Source organism: Mauremys mutica, chromosome 10 (genome assembly GCF_020497125.1).
Source record: "Mauremys mutica isolate MM-2020 ecotype Southern chromosome 10, ASM2049712v1, whole genome shotgun sequence".
NCBI lineage: Eukaryota > Metazoa > Chordata > Testudines > Geoemydidae > Mauremys > Mauremys mutica.
In genome coordinates, this window is record NC_059081.1 from 20813646 (window position 1) to 20835449 (window position 21804).

Here is a 21804-nt window from a genome sequence, read left to right on the forward strand (position 1 = left end):
CCATATCCCTGATTTGGTTGGAAAAGCCCACAATATCTTAAGTGCATTAAGGGTGAGATTTTCAGAAAACGTTCAGTGTTTACCCAGCTTTGCCCCTACTGAAATTGATAGAAGTTCTACTATTGATTGCTATTGAAACAGTTAGGCCAACATGGAGCAGTTTTGAAAATGCTATCATAAAATGTTCCTCTCAACTTTATGTTTAGTCTTGTGCTGTCATATTAGCTTTTCAAATTTTCTGTACATTTTTATTTTCTTAAGAAAAAAAAACCTCTATGATTTCCGAAACAGTCACTTATTTTCATGTCATTTTTATACATATGGAATAGAAAAAATACAAACATCTCTGGAAAACTTGAATTGCCCAAAGGATATTGGCTGGTTAACCCACCTTTGTAGAAAAATCTGCAGGAGGCAGCCTGGGCAAGAAATCTCCATGAAGATTCACCTTGTACAGTTTTCCCTAGATTTTTCATCAGTGAAGATGTTACATTTTCTGTGGAAAGAGCTGAGGCTTGCAGCCATCAAAACAAATAGATTTTGGCCTGCCACCTCCCATGTGTGTAGATCCTGGACACAGCAGATGGAGGCATCTAACACCCCTTCTATACAGGAACAGGAAGATCTGTATATTCAGGTCACCCCTTCATGATAGATCAGGGAGTTACAATCCAGCCATATAACAGCTATAACCAAGGTAACATATAGTCTATTCCTATGTTAATAGTTTTTGACTATTCAGTCACACACTAATCATTATCAATAGTGGCATCAAGACACAAAATACGTAATAGCTATAACATTATATGTGATAGTGATTTTGCTTTTTGGATAACAGCATAGAGATTGTAATTAAATATTGTATTTTTCACTACTTAACTGTGTTTACTGGATCCAAAATATATGTTTGCAACCACCAGTTAAATTACCAAACAAAAGAGAGAAAAAACGTATAAAGTGTTTATTTAAGAGAATGAAAAGTTATTTTTGAGAAGAAAGCTCAAAAACCTGAAGAAAACCTATAAAATAGATCAAATTTAAAAGTCCATAAGAGAAACAGTAATTTACATCCTTTCTGGGCAGTTAAATTGGGTGGATTTAGTTAGAAAGAATAGTAGTACACATTGGAAAACCCTTAATAGATGCCGCCAGTGGAGAGTTTTGCAGTACATAACAGGGTCTGCCACTTTATGTTAGGAGTAAATGGGTTTTTTTTTGTCTTATAGATGCTAACACTTACAGTTCAAAACAGATGCAGAGTTTCTACACAAAACACTTCATTTTATACTATAAAAGATGTGGCATTGGCAAAATGCATCGAGCTCATTGTCCATCTAGGGAAAAGAAACTGCTCAGTCAAGATACTATTCTACTTCCCAGAATTATTAATTATCATTATTGTTATTACTACTACTTTTTCCCCTACTATTTTTGTCTTTCCTGTTACTTATTCCTTTATCTCTAGCTTTATGACTTACTAATTTTAGAGTCTGTGCAATGCCTGAAAAGTTAATTTATCAATCATTTGAGTAGTACTTCCTAACGAGGAAAAAGGTGCACACTATCTCAACACAGCTTTAGCTAACAAACTATCTAAAGGCAAAACGTCTCAGACTTGGAATCTTGATTATCACACGCAGTAAGAAAGAGTTATTTTAAGATTATCTCTCTGCTAGTTATGGAAGCTGAGAAAGATTAAAATGATCTCTGTATATAAAGGACAAGTGCGAACAATACAATGGGTACATTTAAGCAACTTGTTCCTGATTTTGCTTCAGGAGTTGAGGGGGTTCTTAGCAGGGAGATGTGAGATGGTAAGAGAAGTTGATGGAAATGGGAGTACCTAGGGTTGGTGTGTGGAAAGAGGAGTGAGAGGGTGACCAGAACTTTGGGACAAAATTGCAAAGGAAGTACAAGCAGCAGTAGGGTAGAGATAAGGTACTGTAGTTAGGAAGAAACAGGATGTATATCAGGGACTGGCTAGAAGAAATAGGTAGCAAATGGGTTAAAGGGAGGACTGAATTGGAGAAACGCCAGCCAGGACATGCTACACTGGCTGCCAGAGAGCAATGAAGCAAATAATAAAATGTATCTGAGCTTACCTGAAATTCCCCTTTTCTTCTGTGATGGAAAATTCAGGCTGATTTCAGCTTGGGGTCAGTCACTGGCAGCAAGTGAATGCTTAGGATGGGAAAAAGAAAGCCCAGCCCTTGAAGTTCTCATCTTGAAACAACCATCACAGCCAGGATCATTCTATTCTACATTTTTTAATTACAGGCTGTATTAATCTATAGATTGAAAACACAAAACAGTTTATGCTGCTGCAGAACACCGGGATAATTTTGGCTAGCAAAGTAAGCCTGAATCTTTGGATGTCATATTTTATTTTTACCTGACCATGGATGATCCCTTTGTTTCCAGGATGGGCTAGATCTGTGGACATTCTTACTCAAAGAAAATTTTTTTAGGTAAGTTTGGATAACATTTCCTATTGTTCATTATATTAAGGTTCTCAGACCTGTTATGATGGGATTTGCACAGCAATGTGCCACCAGGATGGAAAGAAGAAAAAAAAGAAACATCAATTATATAAATTCTGTCATCCTCCTAATAGGATACAATAACATGGAGAAGAATGCTGCCAAAAATGACATCCACTGAAGATCAGAGAACCATCTTGTAGAATTTGGTGAATGTAAATATTGACAACCATGTGGCCACCTTGCAGATTTCATTAAAAGAGATATGCAATTTCTCTGGCCATAAGAAAAGGAATGAAGGATCTCAGAAAGGCTCCATCTTATTCCTGTAGAAATAGCTGATTTGCATGTCTTCTTACTTTTGCAGCTGGACTATATAAAGCAGATATTAACTCTGGATGTATACAAAATTTGTGGTATGCATATTGTATAACATGAGGAGGTTTCAAATCTTGAGTGTGCAAATGCTTGGGATGAAGGAAGAACATTTCTTCCATTCTGTGACCAAAAATATGAATTTCCCTTGGAAATAAATGCTTTGTAAGGGCAACAGTGCATAAATGAATAATACAATACAGGATCTCATTAGAGAGAGCTCACAACATTGAAAATTCATCTGATGGAGGTAGAAACTACTTGGAAACCACTATGATGAATTGGAAAACTATAATGATGCCTCCTCTAGAGGTTAAATCCTGATAATACTAAGGATGAAATGAGGTTACAAAGTTCTCTTTGGTTACTTTGTGGGGAAGGAATCAGGGCTGCCGTAAGAAAGGGCTTAATGATGACATGTGAAGAAAAGCTTTTCTTGAATATACTAAGAACCTATGATAATGGGAAGACTTGACTTTTAGTTTGTACTCTTGTATTCATATTAAGGCATTCCTGGAGGAACTCAGGGCTATGTTTCACTCACTACAGTGGGAGATCAATCTATAGAACTTGCATAGGCAAGTGAAAAATCTGTTTGCTGACTTTTTTTCCTTGGTCCAGCAGATTATTAATCACTTCACCCAAGTAACCATTTTTATTTAGATTACATATTTCAAATACAAGACAGATAGGTTTCTCAACCAAATAGTCACCAAACCGAGAAGAGGTGATGCCATTTTAGACTGAGTATTGGTAAGTAGCAAGGACCTCATAGAAGAACCTGTTGTAGTGGGTTCGAGTGATCATGAATTAATTCAGTTTAAACTAATGGAAGGATATACAAAAACAGTTCTGCAGCTTGGGTCCTTGATTTTAAAAGGGGAAACTTTTTAAAAAATAAGGGAAGTGGACTAGACTAAAGAACTGAAGAATCTTAATGTGGAGGAAGCTTGGAATTACTTTAAGTCAAAGTTGTATAAACTATCTAAAGCCTTCATCCCAAGCAAGGAGAAAAAATGTAGGGAATGTTTGCAGACCAACTGGATAAACAAATATCTCACATGGGTTAAGAAAAAGCAGAAAGCCTTCAAGGAACGGAAGAAGGAATCACTCAGCAAGGAAAGCTGTCTCTTGGAGGTCAGAAAGTGTAAGGAAAAGGTGAGACCTGTCAAAAGCCAAGCAGAGTTGGACCTTGCAAAGAATATTAAAACCAATAGTAAAAAAATCGTTAGCCATATAATTAAAAAGAAAAGATGTGGGACTATTAGACCGCTAAGCACGAAGAATGGGGATGAGAGTAAAGATAATCTAGGCATGGATCAATACCTAAACAAATATTTTGCCTTAGTGTTTAATAAGAACAACAAAGAACTTAAGGACAGTGGCAGGGTGGCTAATGGGAACGAGGATATGATAGTAGAAACTACTACATCCAAGGTGGAAGTCAAACTCAAACAGCTTAACAGGACCAAATCAGGGTGCCCGGGACAATCTCCATCCATGAATATCAAAGGAACTGGCACATGCAATTGCAAGCCCAGTAGCAAGCATTTTTTAATAAATCCATTAACTCAGGGATCATACATTATGACTGGAGAATTGCAAATATGGTAGTTATATTTAAGAAGTGGGGGGTATCCAGGAAACTCCTGGGCTGTTATTTTGACCTCAATTGTATTCAAGGTCTTAGAACAAATTTTGAAAGAGAAAGTAGTTAAGGACATAGAGGTAAACAGTAATTAGGATAAAATACATGGTTTTAGAAAACGTTTATCATGCCAGATCACCTGATCTCTTCTTTGAGAAAATAACTGCTTTTCCATACAAAGGAAATGCAGTAGATCTAATTCTACTGGAATTCAGGAAGGCATTTGATACAGTTCCACATCAGAAATGATTAGCTAAATTGGAGAAGATAGTGATTAATACAGGAATTGAAAGGTGGGTAAGGAAATGGTTAAAGGGGAGATTACAATGGGTCCTACCAGATGGCGAACTATCAGTCTGGAGGGAGATTACTAGTGGAGTTCCTCAGAGATTGGTTTTGGGACCAATGTTATTTAACATTTTCATTAATGACGTTAGCACCAAAAAATGGGCATGTGCAAATAAAATTTGTGGATGACACAAAGTTAGGAGGTATTGCCCATATGGAAGAGGACAAAGTGGGTATCCACTCACAAACACTTATGCTCCAATACGTCTGTTAGTCTATAAGGTGCCACAGGACTCTGTCGCTTTTTACAGATCCAGACTAACACGGCTACCACTCTGATACTTGATACCAATAATTATAGTAACCCTTCTGCACCTTGCTCTATCATATCCAGAGGCAGAAGTCAAGGTTCCATGGTCTTTACTCCCTCAACTAGTGAACACAAATAATTATTTTTTATTTATTTCTTAGGGATTAGTGAAGAAAGCATAGGAGACCCAGTGGAAATAGTCAGGGTTTTAATTCAATCCAGGGAATGGTCCCAGAACAAGAGAGTATATTATGAACTGACCACAATTGATAGTGATTATCAAGGAGCTCTCATCTGTTTATTAGACCAGTATTCCAAAAGGTTCCAATGGGGACTGAATTTTGGTTTCTATGAAATCACTTATTTTATGGCCATCTTAATCTCTATTAAAAGTTCTCTAAGATGAAGACTTTGAACCTCATAGTAGCCATTTCTATCCCCAAGTCTATAGATGACTTTCCTAGTTCTCAGAATGGTAGCCGTGTTAGTCTGTAGTTCTGTATGTTTTAGTTCTCTATTTGCCAGGTATCCAAAATACTAAAGTATTGTGTCAGTTCTTTGTGTTTGGTTCTACTTTCTTTGTACTGCCTACTGATCAGCTAAATTGTCTATGGAGTGAATTCCCTCCTTCCTTTTTAAATGCATTATTAATAACAACAGGATCCTGGAAGAGACCCTCAGAAAACTGGCCAGACTGAAAGGTAATGATTGGAGTTGAAAAAACTATCATCCACATGTAAAGCAGAGGAATAGGTTTTGAGATGTAATATGGTAATGACAAGAGACAAGCCTGATCAGGTCTACAGAAGACAAAGTCTCTCTGTATATGTCAGAGTACTTTTTATATTATTACTCTTTAGTTATTTTCTTAAAGAAAGGTTGATTCTTATTGAATCAACATATGTTGATTTGCAACCAAATAAAGCCTTCACACTAAATTTGGTACTTCTTTTTGTTAACCAGGAGGATATATTATAATGATAGTCATTTATTTAAGCAATCTATTAGCTTAGTATATATTGATTCAGATTCTTAATTTGTATTATTGTAGGGAAAGGTGAATGACATTTCTTATTTATTAGATTTTTTTTAATTCAGGAATTTTAATTTAAGACGCATTTGGACAGTAACTGGAATTCAGTTAAAATAAGGAAAAAACAGAAATTTAAAATTGTTTTTATTACTGAAATAAAGCTATCTTACGTTAGATACATAAGGGGAAAAGATCAGTTTACCAAAACAAATTTTGTATTTAAAACTAATTGATTTATTAAACAAAGGAAGTATTATCTGTGGTTAGTGAATTGAACTGATTGTTTCTGTCAATATGTCCTTCAGATTATAGAACTACAAAATCTCATCCTCTTCAACCTCATTTTTATTAATAGATTAGAAGAGAGAAAACAAGCTTTCCTGCTTTGTCAACTCCCAATCATTTTCTCAGCTTAGAATTAACTATCATTGAACTGAACTTGTTAAATAAATGAAGACAATAGTCTCTCTGCACCTGCAAAAGAGACTACTGCTGTCAAAAAATTGGCTTAGCATTTCAAAAAACTCTGGTGCCAGGTGCTTATTCAGTGACTTCTACCAGTTTAGAGTTTGACTTAAAAAAAAAAAAGTTGGTAACAAACTTGCTGAATTGAATATTATATTTTATTTAAGATTATCTTAACTTTAGTAAATTTAGGGCTTAACACAGGTTGTCTTGATTTCAAATATGTTTATTTTTAAAAGACAATTGTGACAAAGTTCCTCCTCTACCTTAGTGGGTCCTGCGCTTATTGGCAGATTTTGCTAGCCTCAGAGATCTTCCTGTGTTGTATCAGGAGTTGGGAGGTTTTGGGGGGAACCTGGGCCCACCCTCTACTCCAGGTTCCAGCCCAGGCTTAGCATTTCAAAAAACTCTGGTGCCAGGTGCTTATTCAGTGACTTCTACCAGTTTAGAGTTTGACTTAAAAAAAAAAAAGTTGGTAACAAACTTGCTGAATTGAATATTATATTTTATTTAAGATTATCTTAACTTTAGTAAATTTAGGGCTTAACACAGGTTGTCTTGATTTCAAATATGTTTATTTTTAAAAGACAATTGTGACAAAGTTCCTCCTCTACCTTAGTGGGTCCTGCGCTTATTGGCAGATTTTGCTAGCCTCAGAGATCTTCCTGTGTTGTATCAGGAGTTGGGAGGTTTTGGGGGGAACCTGGGCCCACCCTCTACTCCAGGTTCCAGCCCAGGGCCCTGTGGATTGCAGATGTCTATAGTGCCTCCTGTAACAGCTGCATGACAGCTACAACTCCCTGGGCTACTTCCCCATGGCCTCCTCCAAACACTTTCTTTATCCTCACCACAAGACCTTCCTACTGGTGTCTGATAACGCTTGTACTCCTCAGTCCTCCAGCAGCACTCACTCTCAGCTCCTTGCGCTTCTTGTTCCCAGCTCCTCATACACGCACCACAAACTGAAGTGAGCTCCCTTTTAAACCCAGCCTTAATTGATTCTAGCAGCTTCTTGATTGGCTGCAGGTGTTCTAATCAGCTTGTCTGCCTTAATTGTTTCCAGAAAGTTCCTGATTGTTCTGGAACCTTCCCTGTTACCTTACCCAGAGAAAGGGGGCCTACTTAACCTAGGGCTAATATATCTGCCTCCTATCACTCTCCTGTAGCCATCTGGCCTGACCCTGTCACATAATGTATTTTATTTATATAAAAAATCTGATTTAAATTAAAAAAAATAAGATTTTTATTCATCCCACCTTTGAGTGCTAACATTTCCAAGTACTGCTTGAAATTAGGAATGAGACAAGACTGTACCTCTGACTCCTGCAGAGTTGCACAGAATACAATGTGCTGTAACTCCATTTTGACCAGTAGCTATTCTGAGTAGCTATATGCTCCCAAACTGAAAGGCTGTGGCACCAATCTGGAAGTTTATTCAACTAGGATTGGGTAGAAGTCATGATGATAGCTCCGAGGCAGCTGAGGTCATTACTGACTTCGTCTGAATGGCTGCCTCTCCTGGATTTGTTCTAGCTAACAAGTGGTACTCTCATGTTGACTTCTTCAACTGGCCACATGACCTATATTCTTTTAAATCATGTATGACTGGGGCCAGAATTAAAAATCAACTTATTAGATGACTCAATTATCATCTTGTCTCTTAGTCTTCTCAACAGTTTCCCTCTGGAGTACTAAGAGAACTGGAAGATTTGTCTGGGCATCAGCTCTCCCCAAACCCATAAAAAACATGCCTGGAACAGAGATATATTCCACTAGTTGCAGTAAGAACTGCAGGGCATCCCTAGAAGCAACCAAAAAGAAACCTGCTATCCAATAAATGATTGCATCCACCATCCACATAATAGCATCCACCCATATTAACATTGTGGGGCTGTGAAGGTATTTATGGTTTCAGATGACACTTCATAATTCTTCTTGAGAAAGTAGTCCACTTTTTCAGGTAAACAGTCCTACCAACCACAAGGGAACACATTTATCCCACATTTATCTTCAAAAGTGACACAATTCTGGATTTGAATCACATACACTTAGGAAACTTATTGCCTTATATAATAGGTGCAGGGAGTCTGGAAAGTAGTGAGTGGTAGGCCAGGGAGGCTCCTTACCGCCTGCTAGGTCTTCCACATCTGGGCTGCTCTCCCTTTCATCCCTTCATAGCCAGCATCCTAGGGAAGAGGAGAGGAAGGTGGACAGGCATGGCATCCTGCAGTAGCAGATGAAGCTGTCAGCCTTGTTGAAAGAGCATGACAACCTTCAGCAGTATATAGGGTTGATAGCCTGGACAAAGGAACATGGCAACCTACAGCAGCAGTTGGGGACAGTAGTCTGGTACATTCTTAGAATTTTTAGGTGTGACCAAAAATTTCCATTCCTCCCCTAAAGCATGACAGGGGACGGATAGCTACTGTTTATCTAGGGCATCAATTTGATCCTCTGAATCAGACAACTACTAGACCTTCTCCCCAAAGGAAGAAAAATCCCTTTCTCCCCCCCCGCCCTCCCTTTGGATGTCTGGATTTATACTCCTGTTCTGTGCACTGACATTTATAGCCAATTCTCCACAAACCACCAGTAAGTGCTTTATGGATCACAGTTTGAGAACGTCTGCTCTATACAAATATAAGTTCCCTTGAGTAATATTTGAGTACTTATTCCCTGCTCAGCAAAATTCTTCACCAATACCACCAATCTCTCCATGCCTCAGCTTCCCATCTACAACCAGGGGCAATCCACTATAGTCTCACAGAGATGTCAAGAGGCCAAATCAATCAATATCTGCACAGCATCCAGACAGGCCCAGAGAGCAGGTACTATATCCATTCAAAATAGGATTCCCATTATTATATTTACTGGGCTGCAATATACTATGGAGTTATGATAGCTTTAGCAGCAGGATTAATATAAGATAAAAGCTGCTGACTCTCCCAAACACAAATCAAGAAGCCTGAGTTCTACAAATATAAACTAAGCTCTCACATAGCAGCATCCATGAATAACACTTTTTACCATCTCCAGTTGGCTAGGAGAGTCCTTCCTCAACCTGATGGAGAATGACCTCGTTTTCATCACCTCTCAGCTGAACTACAGCAATGCAATATACATGGGATGAAGTCTATAGCATTTAGGAAACTAAATAAATGAGTAAACCAAACCACTATATAATGTTTCCTCAGCAACACAGGCTACCATCAGCATATGAAACTTCTTCTCCGCACTGTACACTGGCTTCTCATATATCAAATCACGTTCAAGGCCTCAGCCTTTATCTTCACAGTGCTCAGTGGATCCAGGACATTTAAAGATCCGCTTAAGTTCCGAATGAAGATGGTGGTTGACAATTTCACTTCTCTGGCACAACTGTACTTTCTACAACATGGATAAGGAGGAGACAGAGCTTTCTTGGGGGCTGTTCTGCGAACTGTGGAATGAACTGCTAAAGGAGCTAAGGACTATCACAAACCTTACCACCATTTGCTCCAAACAGAAGAAACATTTCTTTGACTTACCTTCTCTAACATAAATACACAGCAATTAAAAAAACATGCTAGAACAAAACACTATACTGCACATTCAACCCCCTCTCGGGGAGAGGATGAGAGGAACAAAACCACACAAACATGCATACAGGATATTAGTCACATTACTTAATTCACTAAAGGAAAGCACTCAGAGACTTTGACAATGAACTCCATGGACAGTGCATAATGGAGGCTGGGGCAGGCTAAGCCTCCCCAAACCTCCACTAACACTCCTGGGGCTCAGAGCTCCTCTGGGCGGCCAGGGCTTGGGCCGACCAGGGTGGCTTGGGAAGGCCAGCTGGTGCAGCTTGGATGGGCAGATGGGCGCGCGGAGCGGCTCGGGCGGGCTGGCCAGGGCTTCTCTGGCCATGGTGTGAGCTTGGGACTCCTCTGGCCCTGCTGGGCAAGAGTGAGGGGTGGGGCCTTGGGCAGAAGGGGAAGAGTAGGGGCAGGGCCTAAGGCAGATGGGAGGCTAGCCTCCTCAAACGGGGAGTTCATGTGCCGCCCATGAGCTTGATACAAGAACTGATATAGAACAGCACAACAATAAGTGATGTCACAGTAATGGGGAAAAATGTCAAAAAGAGGGAAGAATTGCACTGACAGGCAATTCATAGCTCAGACAACCCTTTGTCATGCATGGGACATTACAAAAGAGAAAAGGAGAAAAGAAACAAAGAAAAGGAATAATTGACACTGAGGAGTGGGGAAAAGTAAAATTAACCCCATCCAGTTGCTATTAAAAACAACATTCACATTGAATCAACAGTGTCACTGAGCCAAGGCCAAAAGTGAAAACTTTAGCACTATACTGCTCAACCTGCCTGATCTCATTCCATAAACAACTTCCAAGACTATACAATTCATGTGCAAAAAAAATATATATGTACAAATGTAAGTTACACATAACATACCGGATATAACAAAAAAAAGCAAATAAATGGGGCTGGGCACGGGAAGTAGTTGTTTTTTGGCTCTTCTTATTTGATGGAGATGGAATCCTGTCTGGTACTGGGATCTTAGTGATTCTAAATCTGTTTTTTAGTGAACTGGAAATGATAGATAATGGGTTGTTTTTACACTGTAAATCTACTTTCAGTGAGCTGGAAATGTGTTTCATAATGAGTTGTTTATGAGTTGCAAATCTGTTCAGTGAGCTGAAAATGTGTCGGATAATGGGTTGTTTATGAATTCTAAATCAATATTCAGTGAGTTGGAACTGGGTTAGGTAATGGTTTGTGTAGGGGTTGTAAATCTGTTTTCAGTGAACTGGAAACATGTTGGATAATGGGTTGTTTCTGAGTAGTAAATCTGTTTTCAGTGAGCTGAAAAAAATGTTAGATAATGGGTTGCTTGTGAGTTGTAAATCTGTTTTTAGTGAACTGGAAACCTGTTCATTACAGGGCTCTTTATATGTCGTAACTGTTTTCAGTGAGCAAAAAATGTTTGATAATGCATTGGTTTTGAGTGGCAGATCTAATGTCAGTGAAGTAGAAACAACAGCTAATAGATTCTTTATGAGTAGTACGTATGAATTCAGTGAACTAGAAATGTGAGTTAACAGTATCTTGCATATCATCCATTCTGTTCTCACCTTTCCGGTTAAATATTGAGTTATAGTTTGTATGAATTGTAGACGTGTGCTTAATGAGCTGGAAAGGGTTGTAGACCTGTTTTGAGTGAGCTAGAGCCACACTAGATTATGTTTTTAGTGTGGTTTCAGAGTTTTTGTAGCCCAAAGAAAACATGTTACAAAATATTTGCTGATTAATTGGTTTTCAGTTTTCAGCAGGACCAGAGGGTTTAATTACTGTCACAGGTACATCAATTTTTATCTTATTATGCTATTTTTTGCTTGCCTATCACCATTACTGAAATCTGTATGCTTGCTTTCACCTAACCACCTCTTCCCCATAGCACATAATCAGCAGGTCAGAAATCAGAACAATTCATTACCTTATATGCAATTTTAATACGTTATAGTGAAAAAAAATCATATCACCCCTGCTCCTTCCATTTCCTCGCCAAATTGCTGCATTTTACCATCTACTCCAGAAGATATCTCCATTGATTTAAATTGAGTAATATCACATTTACACTGGTGTGAGAGGAGAATCAAGTACAAAAATTCTGAACGAAGAGAAGAATATTTCAAACTAGAGCATAAAATCCCCCCAAAATATGAAAGACAAAAGAAAAAATATTTCAGAACAGCTGAAATACACAATAGCATACGTAGTCTTACAAAATTATTTTCATTCAATATGAAACTACAACTCAAGCATTTATAGAAAACAGGAGTTGTGGGCATGGGAACAACATGGTTTTCAAATATGTCCAATATTAACACAGTTGAGTTTTCTGCATTGAGAAAGAAATTAATCTGATAAAATGGTTCAGAAGAATACTATTGTTAGTGATAGATGAATTCAGGAGTATTAAGATTCCAGGTAGAATCTCTTATCACTAATTCATTTAACACTATGAACTGTGCTTTGTAGAGTGTCATTAGGTACTTTAATACACAGTATTATAGTGTAACTGAGGACATTTTATAAAGCACTGATTTACCTGTAATTAGGATTGGAAGGATTAGATTTTTATCAGTAAATGCTGATTTCATGTACACACACAAAATGACAAACAAATATTTCCATAAATGATGATCAAAATTGACAAATAGGCAAAGTAAGAAAAATGCTACTTGAAAACCTATTAGCATTTGATTTAAGGATATTGACTTTGTATATTTTGACATGTGATGTTGACCATTTGTTTTTAATTTTTATAAAACTTTAATCTGTTGAATTTCAATGTCTACTGTCATTTAATAATAAATGTCTGCCCTCTATTGTCTGCCCCCCCGTAACTTCCCATAACTGTGAAAATTTGAAATCAATAACACTTGGGGGGCAGGGTTAAACCACATAATTTTGTACAACTGTGCAAATTTAAATAGATAAAAATGTACGACACGATTATGTGTTGAAATTATAAAATAATAAAAATTGAATTCTGCGAAGCCTACCTATGATATTGTCCGAGAGAGAGAGAATTGAAAAGTCTCCAATTCTATCTCATACAATGCTTAGTATATTTTGGTGATAGTGGAAACAAAATAATCATGGAAGCTCCAGCCACGGGTTCATAGTGAAGGTTAAGTTGAAATTTGCATTGAAAGAGAGGAACGAAGATAGTTTGGGTGCTGTGGCAGAGTTGAGACACTGCAGGAATGCCCCCTTGTGACTGCAATAACATAGTAAACTGTCTTCTCTAACATCCCCACCAATGGCTGCTCCAGCGTCATGATTGTCTGCCTGTTCTCATTATTCAGATCTCCAGTCAGGCCACATTTAGTTCCACCCTTTCTAGCGTAAAAAGAAAGACCAACAAAAACAAATGGTGGATCCCTCCTTCCTGTCTGATGCCTTGGATTCTGGGCCCAGTGGACACTCTTTTCTCAGGGCTTCTAGTAGCCCATATCTTCTTCTCAGGGCTTCATGCCAACTTGACATTGGGTGTTAGCAAAACCCAGGCCCAGCCTCTACACCTGATTCCAGTTCGGGACCCTAGAAGAAATAGTCACTTCGCCAGACTCCTTAGTGCCACCTCCCTGGGCTTCTTCATATATAGCAGTGGTTCTCAAACTTTTACACTGGTTACCCCTTTCACACAGCAAGCCCTGAGTGCGACCGCCCCCCCCATAAATTAAAAACACTTTTTAATATATTTAACACCATTATAAAAGCAGGGTTTGGGGTGGAGGCTGAAAGCTCGTGACCCCCCATGTAATAACCTCCTGACCCCCAGTTTGAGAACCTCTGATATAAAGCCATTCTATGGGCTCTCTCCTCACCTACAAAAACCTTCCGGTTCGCTAGAGACCTCTTATATTCTAGATAGGTGTTGCAAATAATTTTTTGCTACTCTATATGGAAAACTCAGAGGCCTTAAATATCTGCCTTCACTGGTCTTTCCGTATGGTCTTTACAATTTCATAAGAGATGATCTAGCATTTCCTGGATTCTACATGTTTTGCATAGTCCATCCTCATGTTTATTAGAAATAGGTTACTATCTAATACATAATGACCTTTTAAAATTCTGAATAGATCCAATATATTCTCTCTCTCTCTCAGGGCCTTAAATTAATATCACCATTTTCAAGTATTGGGTATATTTCATGGATTCCCCCCTCCCCCTTCATTTCATGTGGACACAGTTCTTGTCATTCCTTCCTCAGCTCATTTTGATTAAGTGTTTAATTCCAGTTTGCTTAAAGGGGATATCCAGGTCAATTTTTTTGTGCTTAATGGCATTTTTTGTCTGCCAGTTTGATACCAGCTACCCCTACATGTGTCGGGATTCATATTCTTACTCTGGGCAATATCCAATTGCACCAATTCAGTTTCTAGCAGTAATATTTGATTGAGTATATCATTTCGGCTGTCAGACTTGCCATTGTAAAGTGCCTGCAGCACTGATAAAGAATCAGACAGGATGGTCATGGCAGCTGGCTGCACATCTGAGGCCCAAGCTAATGCCAGCAATATGGCTGTTAGCTCAGCCATTAAGATGGAGATAACGATCAGTGGAAAGGGACATTGGTTCTGAACCATCACTTGATGTAGTGCCCAGTAGCATACACAGAGACAAAGGGACTCATCTTTTCTCTTTACAAAGAGGACCAGAGCCCCAGCAGGAGACACTAGGTTGTTCTGGGTGTACTCAGAGAAGGAAAAAAGTTCTGGTGACATCACATAGACCTGGGCATGGCATTTCCTGCTTGCCCGTCTTGCTTGTCTACCTGGTCATGAAAGATTTGATTTTCTGCAAACAGCTGTGCCAGTTGGTCCCACAAAACCATGTTCTCTGCCTGGATTTGATTGACCACTTCTGCATGGGGCAGTGGATGTGGAGCGGTTAAGTGATCTGTGTATAATGTCAGAGCTGGATCTTGGGTGGCTTGCCTAGTGGCTAGAGCCAAGGCCAGATGTCAGGAGTCACTGCTGTGGATTTCCCATTCATGTTCCTGTGAGAAGTGCCTGCTGAGGTTGTCAGCTGTAGTGTTTTGGCACCCTGGTAGGTATGATGCTGTGATGTTTATATTGTTGCAGATGCAGAAGTTCCATAAATTCATGGCTTCTATGCATAGTGAGTGAGACCTGGCTCCTCCTTGGCAATTGATGTAAAACATGCACACCACATTGTTGGTGAGAATAGAGATTGAGATTTCTCGTATGAGCAGGAGGAAGTGTCGGCATGCATTGTGTGCTGCACAGAGTTCCAGGAGATTGATATGTAGTCGGGTTTCCATCGCACTCTACTTGCCTTGTACATTGTGCTGACCCAAGTGGGTGCCCCAACCTATCAGGGGGGCATCTGTTGGAATAGTCACTGATGGTGGCTCTTGTTTAAAGGAAATCCCGGAGCATACATTCCCCGGCAGTGTCCACCATTGTAGGGAGAGGATAACCCTTGATGGTAGTGTCACATGTCTGTAGAGAGAGTGTTTTCTGGATGCATCGACCATGCTCAACCAGTGCTGCAGACAGCGAATATGGAGTCTGGCATACTTTACTACAAAAGTTATAGCTGCCATATGTCCCAGAATATGAAGGCATGTCCTCACTGAAGTTTGTGGGCTCATGGTTTGGTTTGTATGGAGCCTAGGTCAGCTCTGATAAACTCCAATCGCTGGGTTGGTTCCAGGGTGGATTTCTTTTCATTTATCTGAAGACCTAGCTGGTGAAATACCTCTATTGTGGTCTTCAGCATGCCTGCCGTTTCTTGTCGGTTGGCACCCTTGAGAAGGCAATCGTCCAAATAGGGGAAGATTATGACTCCTTTGTGTCATAAATGTGCTGCTACTACCGTGGACGTTTTTGAGAATATGCAGGGAGCAGTGGACAGTCCAAAGGGAAGGACCCTGTATTGGTAGTGGTTGGGTCTTACTATGAACCTCAGGAACCGTCTGTGGGCAGGATGTATTGTAATATGGAAGTATGCATCTTGGAGGTCGAGAGGTGCAAACCAGTCTTCCCCCCCGCCACCCCGCACCCAGAGCTGGGATTATTGTGGCCAGAGTGACCATTTTGAACCTGTGGTTCCGTATGAACCTGTTGAGTTTTTGGAGATCTAAGATTGGTCTCCATCCCCCTCCTTTATTATCTGTCAGGAAATATTTGGAATAAAAAACCCTCCCTCGGTATTGATGTGGTACTGGTTCTACAGCACCCAGGAGTAGGAGGTGGTTCTGTTGCAGAAGGTGCTTATGAGAGGGGTCCCTGAAGAGGGACAGGGAAGGGGGGAGAGGAAGGGGAATGGCTGTGAAAGGAATGGTGTAGCCAGATTGTATGATCTCCAAAACAGACTGATCTGCGGTTATCACAGTCCAGGCTTGGTAAAATGGGCATAGGCAGTGACTAAAATTGTGGGATGGGGTATCTGTTGGCGCTAGAGGTGTGGGGAGGTAGTGCATACCCTCAACCAAGACTTCAAAATTGTGGCTTAGATGTGGATGGATGGACAAGGCCTAGTTCTGTGGAGTTCGTCGTCTCTGTTGTTTGGGTCTGTTCTGAGTGAAGTATCATGGTTGTTGATGGTTAAACGAGGTGTCTCGTGACCTCTGGTATGGTGTAAAGTGAGGGCGTTTGTCAGGCGGTGGGTGTATGACTTGTGTACACAGCATCATTCGGAGGCCATGGTATGGAGGTCCTCCACTTTTAGCTGTAGTTCTTATGGAATTCCCAAAGCCTGCAACCATGATGTTCTTCTCATAACCACAGCTGTTGCGGTTGTTCGGGCAGCTGTGTCCGCTACATCCATTGAGGCTTGCAGCGTTGTGCAGGCTATTAACTGACCCTCGTTAATAATGGCATTGAGTTGAGAACATTTATGCTCGGGGAAGTCCTCCACGAGCTCTTGTATTTTATTATAGTTAGAGTAGTCATAATTTGCTAGTAGAACAGAATAGTTGGCAACTCTAAGCATAAGGGTGGCTGATGAGTAAACTTTCCACCCAAAGAGGTCCAGTATCTTGTGTTCTTTATCTTGCAGTGAGGAGCGGAAATGAGGCTGTTTACTGTTTAGCAGCCTCTACTACCAGAGAACAGGCTTGAGGGTGTGAAAACAAAAATTCCATGCCTTTGGCTGGAACAAAGTATTTTCTGTCAGCCCTTTTGTTGGTGGGTGATGCTGATACTGGTGTTTGCCATATTACATCCGCAGGCTCCATTACAGCCTCATCTATGGGGAGGGCAATCTTGGTCAATGATGCCGGCTGTAAGATTTTTAACAACTTATGTTGTTTCTCCTGCACCTCATGTAAGGCAATTTCATGGCTGTTTGCTACTCTTTTGAAGAGTTTTTGGAACTGTTTCAGGTCATCTGGTGTCATAGAGGTAGACTTTTTCTTTTTGAAGAAAAACCTCTAAGAGGAGCTAAGGAAACTATGTAACTATGTACAGACTAAGACTAACTAAACAATGTAACTAAGTATAGACTAAAAATAAGTTCCTATGTAACTTGTAACTTTTTTTCCCCAGAAGGTATCAAAGAGAGCACTGCCACGGAGCTCTGTCTGCAGCCAAGGACGGTTGAGAAGGAACTGAAGGGATGGTCGGGGAAGCACGCTGCAGGAGGTGCCAACGGCTGCACAAGACGACTCCTGTGCGCGCCCTTCCCCCAAACAAGTACCGCTATTAGAAATCTCTGATCTCTGGTGCAGGGATGCACTGACACCTAGGGTTGCTGGAATGGGGTCACACGGTGACTTTGTCCTTGTGGACCACAGTGTAAGGTGGTGTGGTCATCAAAACATTAAACTCATTTACTTTCCTAGCAGATGTAATTGTTATTAGGAAGGTCATTTTGAAATTGAGAAATATTCTAGAGAGTTGTGCAAGATGCTCATTAGGAAGCCCTGTCAGCTTTGTTAGGACAAGATTCAACACCCATGAAGGCAGAAGTTTCCTGATTGGTGAAGCACAATTTACCATACCCGTACGAGACCAAGAGACTTTAGGGTGAGAGAAGAAGGGGTTTGTCCTTAATATAATTGTGATGAACAGAAATTGCTGCTATATGGACATTTAGGGACGTTAAAATTAAGCCCAAGCCCCAAGACTTAAGGTGTAAAATGAACTCTATCACTGCAGGGACCCCAGCTGAAGCTAGTGAGTCCTTTACCAGTAGGCCAGATAGCAGACCATTTCCACTTTTGTTCATAGCATTTTAGCATGAAACCTTCCTGTAAGACACTGGCCCGAACCCTCTGACAGTAGGAAATGTTGACATTAATAGCAGGTTATCATCCACATTGCTAGGTGTAGTGCATCTGAGATGAAATGCAGAACAAGTTGATAAAGGCATGAAGTCAAACAGCAGAAATCCATGCAGTGGGGCTGCTAGTAGCCTGGATAGTAGTCAGCACCTCAGACATGGAGAGATTGAAGGTGTTACCAGCATCTGAACTGGTGAGGAGTCCAAGTTAGTTAGTTCTGAGATGTCTGACATTAGAAGAGGGTGACAGTGGTACTGTTTGAGTCTCTGGGATCTTCATAGGTCAGACAGCATGAATTTGGAGACAGATGGTGCTTCCTCTTTTTCTTTTGCTTATGCTCGTCTTGTGAGGAGAAGTGTTTCCTCTTCTCCCTTTTTTTTAAACCCTGATGGGCATCTGCAAGCACTTGCAATGTCAAGACATCTGTATCAGTGATGGAGAGTTGGTGCCAGGGGTAATGATGACAAGTAAGAATCAGACACAGAGGAGGCTGCTTCCTGCATCCTCACTAAGGCTATTGAGGCCTTAATAGATGGTAGTGGCCAGGGCCGGCTCCAGACCCCAGCGCGGCAAGCACGCGCGTGGGGCGGCCCTTTCCCGGGGGGGGCGGCAGGCTGGGCCGGCGGACTTGCCGCAGTCATGCCTGCGGGAGGTCCACCGGAGCCCCGGGACGACCGGACCTGCCGCAGGCATGACTGCGGAGGGGGCGCTCGTCCCGCGGCTCCAGTGGACCTCCCGCAGGCATGACTGTGGACGGTTCGCTGGTCCCGCGGCTCGGCTGGACCTCCCACAGGCATACCTGCGGCAGCTCAAGCGGAGCCACCGGACTTGCGAACCGTCCGCAGCTGCGGGAGGTCCAGCTGAGCCGCGCGACCAGCAGACCCTCCGCAGTCATGCCCGCGGGAGGTCCGCTGCTCCCGCGGCTCCGGGGCGCCTCCCGCGCATGACTGCTTGGGGCGGCCAAAAAGGTAGAGCCGCCCCTGGTAGTGGCTTGGTCTTCAATGCTTTTTTTGACTTAACCATTACCAGTGGTGTCAGATGGTACCAGTAGGAGGCAGAGTTGAGTCTGGTTCCAGCCCTGTGATAGAAAGCTATGCTAAGGCGAGAGCAGCAAAATCAGTCTTGAATTCTGAATGAGAGGAATTCAGCATGAAGGCTGTACTTGGTATGCTGGATGGTCCTGGAGTAGCAGGCTGTAGGCACCAAGAAGCCAAATGAACTTGTAGCCTCAAGTGCCCTTCCATTCTTGTTCTGGGAGTGAAGGCATGGCAAAATGTGCACTGGGTTACCAAATGGATTGTGCCCAGGCATAGATACAGGCATTGGTCTTTGGTATGATCACTGGGCAGGAGGCACACATCTTGGAGCCCCTACAGAGCTCTGGGCCTGACATGGTACCAGTGGGAAGCTGAAGGAGCCTGATACAAAGGCAGGCTACATACACTAAAGTTATCCTCTACTCCTCCACACTTACTAACTACAAGAAAATAATCATACACTAGACTAAGAGAAGAACTTAGATTGTAAACTGTTTGAGACAGGGACTGTCTTTTTGTTCTGTGTTTGTACAGTGCCTAGCGCAATGGGGTCTTGGTCCATAACTGGGAATCATTTTATAGTAATACAAATAATTAAATAAATAAATCAATAATACATAAATAAAGAATTTAACCTGACACAAGGGTGAATCCCATTTTCTCTCCGTGACAGCAGCAAAGCAAATGAGGTGGTTGTGGGGTGTACACCCTTATACAGAACGGGGTAATGATGTCACCCTTACAGAAGATGCATATCCCACCCATTTCCCCAACAAATAGCTTTTCAAGGCAATTACACAGCTCAGCCCGAGGAGCACCACATCCACAAATGGAAATGCACAGAAACCCAGAAGACTAGTCTTTACAATATGTCCTATTTTAATTTGTCATATTGCATCATCCTGTTTTCACAGACTATGAAATCTGCATGTTCACTCACAATTTCTTTGAAAAGTTGAGTCCTTTCTTTTGCCTGATGTTTGGCTAATATCAAAAGTTCATAGGCACATTATTAAGTGCAACTTTGAAACATAATAGATTTGTTGATGAGTGTATACAGGTTCTTATGCAGTGAACTAGGAATATTAAATGGCAGAAATAAACTCTATTGAAATGTAAATTGTAAATGGCAATCAACAATTTCATAATTCTCCAACTGCACTATAAATACCTAACTGCTCTTTAGGTTTCTACACCCTGTATATCACATAAATAGCACAGAGTAGGTGACTTTGAAGCTATAATACCACAAGATAATTGAGTCTGCAATATGTAGATAGATGATCTTATTACTTATTATAGTTGTGTTATATATGTTACAGTATAGTATGCTTTCATTAGTTGTACCCAACCAAGTGTAATCAAGTAAAACCAAGTATAATCAAATCCCTATTTAATGAGGGTTACCAATACAAATAAAGGAATTACAAATAAATGTTTACTTACTTTCAATTATCACTTTTCTGCTGGCCCAGTTGTCTTTAATAAGTTGTATATTTCCAAAATGTGCATCACTAAAGAAGATACGGTTAGTACCCGTTCCTTTCAGGTTGTAGTCGAAAGCCAATGCTATCACATTTTTGAAGTAGTCTGGATTTTCATATGGCCTTACTGGTGAATTTAAATTGGTTTCATCTGAAAGATGTATACTTTTTAATATTGTCCTTCCTGAATACAGCAAGTAACCTTCATGTCTCAGACAAGTAACTCTATCCTCTCCAAGATAGCCATGTGCACAAGCACACGTTCTCTGTGCATTTCCTCGATACAGACAAAGTTGCTGACATCCACCATTGTTCTTGGCACAAACGTTAGTACCTGTAAGGAAAAATTACTCTGGCTTTGGTAACTGTCACAGTTGGTTGACTTAAATCAGAATAAGCTTTTAATGAGCATACAAAGGATTCTTTGATGTAACCATTTGTGTTATATTTGTTAATGTAACAGAGCACTATTAAAGTAAAAAAGAACCATTATTGTTTAGGTCTCAAAATTCTGACCACCACCCTAAACTAATTTTTAAAAATGAATTTATGAGCATGGATAATTAATGTTGTTTTCAAATGGTAACAGTACATATTTTACAAATATAGCATACGTAATTACTCAATCTTAAGGAGTTGAAAATTTGTGAATTTTATTAACTTTTTCAACAGTTTTTAAGAGATGGTTTTTAAAAAAAATGTTACTTGCAAAAAAAAATCAACTTTCAATTTCCTTAGGTTACAATAATTTGTTTCACAAATTTGTATATATCTTCTACCAAAAATTTAAAATATATCAACATACAGAAAGATACATTACCAATATTTTATTGTGCCATTTCTCAATGTTTAGATGTGTAGC

At 40.3% G+C, this 21804-nt stretch overlaps 1 protein-coding gene across 1 annotated transcript in view; it reads right to left on the reverse strand.

Moving 5' to 3' along the window:
• LRP1B (LDL receptor related protein 1B) overlaps positions 1-21804 on the reverse strand; it is a 1288869-nt gene that overhangs the window by 319614 nt on the left and 947451 nt on the right. Inside the window, exon 43 of the mRNA XM_045032831.1 lies at positions 20905-21276. Within this exon, the coding sequence (XP_044888766.1) occupies positions 20905-21276 (372 nt within the window). The remainder of the gene's footprint in view (positions 1-20904; positions 21277-21804) is intronic.